We start from the raw sequence: 7744 nt of genomic DNA on the forward strand, positions 1-7744 counted from the left end.
CTTGTTTATCCAACAAGAATTATTTCTCCCACCCTCCAGAATACATGGATGGTTGCCACATTTTCCTCACATCCACTTAGGCCGTAGTTACCCAAGCTAGGCAAATATAACCATTTTTTCCTCTTACAAATCCATTTCTCAGCTTCTTAATCATTTGTGGCTTATCTGTGAACTCCATCTGGTTTGACTAATGAAGGCAAAGCTGAATATAACATTCCGTGTCTTTATTGCATCAGAGCATCATGGAAAAGATTTACTGGGGGTGTTTTTTGCTTCAAGTTCATCTTCATATGCAGTCTGAAATGCTGCCATCTTATTCTGCAGGCTCATGTTGAGTGTGTCCATCATGCTATAATTTGTAGGCTGGTTGGCACGCTCCTTCACATATTTCACACTTTCCTACTTTTTTCCCATCAACATAATACATATCCTAATGAGCCCCTGATGAAATTCATTCTTTCCCAGAAGATGCCAATAGCTGATTGGATGACGCTGGACGAGTTTTGGCCAAATTAGTTCATAAGGAGTAGTCACTACAGAAAGCCAGAAAGAGATTGTCAAGGGGAGAGATGTAGTGTTTGCCTCCGGCCTGACTACAGAATTTCTTCTACCCCAAACCTGGATCTGATAGAAAGCTTCTGTGTTACATGAAAGATCCTCACCTGAGCTAAGGGGCTTTCAGTGTGCTGTTGACAGCCTGGATAGTAACACTTCTTTCTGAGCTGATGGCATCTCTTGCTGTAGGACATTGGCTCTGCCCAGGCTGACTGTGCCTGCCAGCTGCATTGATTATATAGACAAATTTCTGAAACACCTGACTACCCTGAAGCAATGGAGTGATCTGAGATGGTGGTGGGCTGAATTCATACACCTGGAAAACACTCCAGTTCTGGGAGCAAGATGCTGGGTCTTATAGTCTGATTTGACAGTTCAGCTTTCCTCCTGGCATGAAAAATATTATGATTTTTTTTAAGCTTTGTTTCCAGAGGCTTTAAAAGAGATTTTGGATGTCCATAAACTATATAGCTGGTAGCTTAGCAGAACTTTGTTGCCACCTTTTGCTTTCTGCGATCACTCTCTTTATTTCCTTGTACCTTCTTTTATGGCTTCATATTCACAAATTGGATTATTTCCTTGGATGGTTGGTGAGAATGGAAGTATAAGAGAAGACATCTAGAGTGCTCATAAAATTGCAGTCTAGTGCATACTAGTTTAGAGACATGGATAGATGGGGTCCAAAAGTTTTTTTATACACTGTACTATGACTTGAAGAGAAAAGGAAAATTTCTTTACCTTGACAATAACACTTCCAAAATCTCAATCAAGTTTTATTTAGTGTAATAAACTACTTGATTAATCAAGGTTTTCTCAGACAAATCCATCTCACTGAGCGTTAACAGATGTTCCCTGGAGAAGAAAATCATAGTATCAATACATGCTACTGGGAGGACCTATGGTGGTCTTCAGTATGTATAAAAAAAAACCACTGTAAAACCACTCTCATTTAATTTAGCACTGAATGTTTTGGGAGAACATCTAGTGACAGCTTGAATATCAAACTCAGTGGAGATTAGTAAAGAACTTGAACTTGATACTTGAAAGTTGTCAGTATGGGGACAAGTTCTCTAAGTCTTGAAGGAACTTCCTTTGCTCAAAACATTGATCTCAGCTTTGAGTGCTTGGAAGTTCTTATCTAGTGAAACACTTACTCCTTCAGTTAATGTTATTTTGAAGTTTTTCTCAAAGCAGCTTTCATAGCATCTGGACTTTGTGGACCTGTTTGACTTTGGCAGTTCATATTTAGACCTACAAACATTGCTTATGTTGTACTGGTCAACAGTTTCCTCCCAGCAATCATAAAACATCAGGACTCCTGGCCGATGATGCTGGATCTGTCTCCTGGTTTTTCTGTCACTGACCATAAGCTTATCTGTGGTCTCAAGCAGTTCTGGATGATAACATCATTCTTTGATAACAGCCTCTGTGACAAGGCTGCATTCAGCAGTTGCTTGTTAACTCCTAGGGCACTCTCATGTGGGTCCACTGTGTTAACCCCATTGCCCAGTGAATATATAAGATTCTTAAGCATACAGCAATGGCAAACCAATCTATCATTATTTCGAACAGTCTGATGATACATAGCTTTGTGTCTTCATCTCTTCTTATCCAACACAAGCAGCTAAAAGACTGACCTGACATCTAATAGAAATTTTCCAGTCAGGCATAATAATCACGTGAATCTAGGAATGATTGGTAGTAAAGATAGACATCTGGGGAGACTAGAAAATGCTGGCTCCAAAAAGCCTTAAGGGACATGGGACTGGCCTGCCTGAGCTCTGACATCACTTGCCAGTTAGATTCAGTAGGACAACCAATGCTGAAACCTCTTTGGTCTAATGAAGACAAGGCTGCTGACTGGACGGCTCTGTAAGAAGACTGAAGCACTAATTGGTCCATGTTTGCTGACTTTTAGTGTAATCTCCAAGGTCTCTTTATTCCCCTGGCTTTCTGGAAAAGAGCTGGAAAAGTAGACGACCCACACGTGGACATGTAGTTATGAGAGAACATCTTACTGTTTGTTAATATCAGTTGTCTGACACTGGGTTTCTATTGATTTAAATATCTACCAGGGCACAGAGACTCCACATATGCTTTAAATTTTCTTCTCCCTTTATTTATTTATATTGAAAAAGTAGGTCATGGCTTTACTCCAACCATGATAGTTCTGGCTAGTCTTTAAATAACTCGAAGAGAACTATATAGACTCTGCTGTTGCTGCTTACGACTTCTACCCATGCTCCTCCTGCTCATAGCATCATTTGCAATTCAAGAGAGAAAAACCCTTTTGGCTCTGCTGGGGCTTTGAGGGTTTTTTGTGCAGAAAGTGATTAGCAATGAGTTTTCTCAGTCTGGGCTTTCTTTGTGTCCATTCAGTCAACAATCAATGAAGATAAGTCGAATTCTGTTGTCATACCGCCTGATGGCTCTCAGTGCATCATCCCTACCAAAGTCAAATCACTCCTGCTCTCACTGGGGCCACTTTCTCTGATTGCTTTCTTCTGACTGCTTTAAAGATAGATGCCCTAAGCTCTGACCTCAGCTTTTCTTTCTCTCAGTTCAGTACTGCCTGTCCTCCTCCAACTATCTCCTTACAGTTAATGAGTCTCCTCATTAATTTATTCTGTCTCCTTGCAAGTATTTTTAAACCATGATCATCTCTCTTGAGTTGGCTATTTCTTAAACAAGATAAATGCTATTTCACATCATCTTTTCTCATATGCTCCCTGTGCCTTATTACTTGAGACTCTTCACGTTTTAACTCTATGTCCTCTGAGGATATCCAATGAAGACCTTTTGCATGCAGGCCTTGAGGGCTGCCCAACAGTGTAGTATGAAGAGGAAAACCATCTACTTCTTATTTTGTATGAGATTCTTACTAAACATAAGAACAGACTTCTGGTTTACTTCACAGCTGCATCCCCTAATTTGCTCTATACTGTCATTGAGAAGACTTCTGAGACCTTAGAGGTGGCACCAGTTTTTCAGGTAGCCATACTTAAAATAGACAAACCACGAAGCAAGTGTCTATGGTTCCTGCGCAAGGTCTTAAGCAACAGGGAGCTTTTACTTCACGCACTAGCATTACCAGAGAAGAAATTATGTTCATCTGAAGAGAAGCCCTAAATGTTTTATTTTTAAAATGTCTGTAAGTATTTAAACATTGTCACAAGAAATCGTGTTCCAAAATATATTTGCTATTGCAGCTGCTATGTAATAAAATGCAAATAATAAGTAATGGCTCTCTAAGCACAGAAAATGAGAAGCTTTTATTATTTATCCTTATAAAACTTTAGTGTCATTGAACAGATTCAGAATTTGTGACATTGCCATTGACCTCAGCCTTCATTTACTAAATCATAGCTAAGAGCAAAGGTTCTGTTCACAGCTGTTGAGCCCTGTTACATTTTCTCGCCAAGGATTTCTGTAAGTGGTTGCAGAGGTATAACATGGGATGTCAGGGCAGCTGGATAATTAAAGAGCTACTCTCAACTGTTCCTGCAGAATCACTACTCTACCCCAAACAGGGCAGTCCACACACTTGGGAATGAGCCAAGAAATAAGCCAATATACAGGGTCAGTCTAATGTTATGTTTTTATAGCTCTTTTCATCCCAGAGGATCATAACTGTAAAGGCTGTATCCATCTGAAAGTCTCACTACTACTGCTGAAATCCAGTAGTTTGCTGCAAAGGAACCGTTTAGCTGCATAAAATGGTGATGCAGCGATTTACAGCCAGGAACACAGGTGTCTGACAGAAAGAATAATTGCGTGGAACTGTGCTGCAGTTACTCAAACTAGGTTCTCTCTGTGCTTCAGCAAGGTCTGAGACTTCGCAGCGAGGGCAGGCAGCTGTGACCCTGACGCAGGGGCCAGACGTGATCCAACCCTGGTGTGAAGTGGCAACAGGCTTCATGGAGAACTAATCCTGTTGTGCTGCCCGGGGACTGTCCTTGCAGAGTAGCCCACCGAAACTCTGAGTTGGTTGTGCCCTTCTCAGCGTGCGGCCCCGAAGAGCTTACAGCCTGAGGCAACGTGGCAGCAGGTGCCTAGTACCACAAGCTGCCCAGGACTGCAGTGTCAATCAACGCCAAAAGCAGAGGGCAAGGGTGTCAAACGATAAGCTCTGCTGACATGAGAAAGCTGCTGGCTGAAATGTTGGGAGCCTGTTGCCTTTAGAAATATATGAAAAAGAAGAAGTTGGATCAACCAGTCTGTGCAATAAGAATAATCCTGGGAATCCTTCCAAGGCGAGGTGTACGGCACAAGCCACTGGCTCTGGTTCCAGTGACAAGGTGACTGTCTGCTCACCTTGATGCCATCATGCTGGTAAGGAATAATTTACGTCGAGATGCTGTTTGTGGGCAATGATAATAGCTTAATTTTCCTGTAGCTTTCAGTTGAGGTTGATAGTGTAACTTATAAATAGAAATTAGAATGGGTCTGCAAGTTGGTTATTAGGTGCATTTTTAGATTGGTCATTACATTAAAGCAGGAAGGGTGAAAGGACTTGTCCAAAATCATATGATGAATTATTGGCAAAGCCAATAAACAAATCCTAACTTTTTCCTTCAACACGTCCGTGTGTATGCTGTAACAAATGTACAGAGACAGCTAATGAACTGTCAGAAAGCACAATACAGGTCATGTAAAAAAACAGAACACTTTTTATTGTTCACTGTTAGTGAAAATACAGCGTATTACACATGGGAACAGCAGTACGTTCATGCGAACACACACAGTGTGAAAGGACATATATCCTACGTGTTTTAATTATCCAGCTAAGGGTTTTTCCGGTATATTTGCATGGTTACTCTGCTCATCACAATAAACTTTGTTTGTTATTGATCCAAACAAGTATACAAGTGTGAAGCAGTGAAGGACAGTTACAAAGCCTGTAGCAATGAGTGCGTCTGTTCTGGCTCATGAGAAACGCAAGGATGAAAGCAGGTGCATTCCCCTACCTGGGACGCACTGAGAGCGTTTCTGAGGAAGAAATAATGTTTTTCACGGCTTGTCAGCATACTCCCCAGCCTATTAAAGAGAAGCAGTGAATTCCTATCCAGCCCGCATAAGCTGATGCAGTTTGCCAAAATGGAGGCTCCTTGTTGCAGCTGCTGGGGAATCCAGTGCTGTGATCCTGGTAGAGATGTCATGGTATCCTTTCTTAAGGCACCTATTAGCATAGGATCTCAGCACTGATCTCATGGGCTGTTGCTGCAGCTAGAAAACAACTGACACATTAGGCTGATTAATCCCTGTAGCAATTCCATTAACCTCCTTAATGGAGTTATAACATGGATGAATTTACCCCTCTGCAGCAACACGAGAGGGAATTGCCCTGGAGACCCTATAACTACGGTGTGGCAGCAATGTCCGAGGTAAACATTTTTTTGTTTGTTTTAGTGCAAAGTGACGTGTCCTGACCAGCTGGAAAACCTCCCTGTCTTCTGGGATTTTGAACTCTTCACAGCACTAATGGTGCAGGTGCCCCCTGCGAGAGGGTGATGCATCAGGGCTCAGACATATCAGCAGGGCTCTTGGCACCCTCCTGACAGCTCGCTGTGTGTCCACACTTCCCTCTCTCTCTCACAGGCATGCGTAGCCTGCCTCATCACACAGCTTCTCAAACACAGCCTTTTCATCCACCTTTGCAGTTTTCTCTCCTTGTGCCTCCATCTGACCATGATTTATCTGCTTGCCGCTTCCTGTCAGAAGGGCAGCTTTGCTTGGACTGTGTCATTGGGCAAAGGACTGCTGAAAATAAGTAGCAGAGCTGGAGTCCTGACATATCATTGCATAGGGAGCAGATCAAGAACAGAAATGAGAAAATCTGAATTTCTCTTTGTTTTCTTCCCAATTTTCTAGCCTGTGGAGAGAAGGTTTACCTGCCACATTAGCCATGTGCATAGCCTGCTCCTAGGGCAGCTTGATTGCATTGCAGTTCTGTCATTAAAGGCTTCTCAGTACTGTGAAGTTACCTCAAGTGTGTAAGAGCCAAAAAAGCACCCTGCAAAACCCTCCAAAGGACCAGACACGTGTTTTTGCAGTCTACCACAACAGCCCAGGCTCTCTGAAAGCTCCTGCTGCGGTTCGTTAGGGACTATATAGGGTGGCTAATAGGGCTGGGGGCTGGAGGACTCAGGCAGGAAGCTACGGGAGGGTCTGACTAATTTTTCTGCTAGTTCAAAGACTGTTGCCACCTACGCAGGTGCAGTGATGTGACTACTAAGCTGCAGTATCTCTTCATCTACATGGTTTGTGATCTCCTTGTTAATATGCTAAATTTATTCTGTTCGATAGCCAGTCCTTTCCTCCCACAGAGGCTGCAAGCCCTAGAGATGGAGTAGCCCAGCTCTTTAGTGATCCAGGAGACAGTGGGAGAGAACAGGGGACATGTTGTGTGCATGGGATGCGCACGCACGCCTGGGGATTTTATTTCTCTTTCTGCCTACAGTAGTCACTTCCCACGTTCAGCACAGGGATGAGAAGTCCTAGCAGCCACCTCTTGCCAAAGACCTCTTGCAGGTTCTCCCTCCAGGGCCGGGGTCTTACCACCATCCCCTTCCGCACCTGGTACCGCGTCTGCCCACGCAGGATCAGCAGCATCTGGTGGCAGCAGAAGCCAGCGCAGGCCAGTCCGATCCCAAGCCAGAGGTAGAGCATGAGGATGACAAACATCTCAGAGCTAAGGAGAGCTCCTGCAGAATAAAGAAAGAGTTTAGACACACCTCACATGCCAGTGTAACACAGCCCCGAGAACCAACGAGCTGCCTATATTCTCTGGCCACAAGTGGGGAGTTAGGAGCAAGACAGGCTGGTTGCGCCAACTATATAAAGTTGTTTCCTTTGTAACGTCTGATGCAATGGACCCTGCTGGGGAATTACTAAAACGGTAATGGTCTACGTACGCTTCTCCCTCTGCTGTTAATGCAAGGACCTAGATTACAGGGGCAAATTCAGCCAGAGTGAAACATGTCTGTAAGACCTCAGCACTGTTTTGAAGAATGGTTAATTTATTTAAGGATCTACCTGCACACCACAGTGAATCTAAGATTTCTAGGTTCCTTTTGAAAAGACATGTGGGTCCTACAGCAGCATGTAGATGCTTCCAGAAGCCTTACTGTGTGCATTAATACTAGGCAGAAAGATTTGGGATTTCTCTTTCTCTCTCTCTTTTATATAT

The 7744-nt window shown here is 43.2% G+C and overlaps 1 protein-coding gene across 1 annotated transcript in view; it reads right to left on the reverse strand.

Annotated features, from left to right (window-relative positions):
• Positions 1-6792: 6792 nt before the first annotated feature.
• The window catches only part of ZDHHC22 (zinc finger, DHHC-type containing 22), a 5293-nt gene continuing 4341 nt past the window's right edge, over positions 6793-7744 (reverse strand). Inside the window, exon 2 of the mRNA XM_010583751.1 lies at positions 6793-7259. Within this exon, the coding sequence (XP_010582053.1) occupies positions 6994-7259 (266 nt within the window). The 3' untranslated portion in view covers positions 6793-6993. The remainder of the gene's footprint in view (positions 7260-7744) is intronic.

The sequence above is a fragment of the Haliaeetus leucocephalus genome, unplaced genomic scaffold (assembly GCF_000737465.1).
Source record: "Haliaeetus leucocephalus isolate CR32 unplaced genomic scaffold, Haliaeetus_leucocephalus-4.0 Scaffold932, whole genome shotgun sequence".
NCBI classification, from domain to species: domain Eukaryota; kingdom Metazoa; phylum Chordata; class Aves; order Accipitriformes; family Accipitridae; genus Haliaeetus; species Haliaeetus leucocephalus.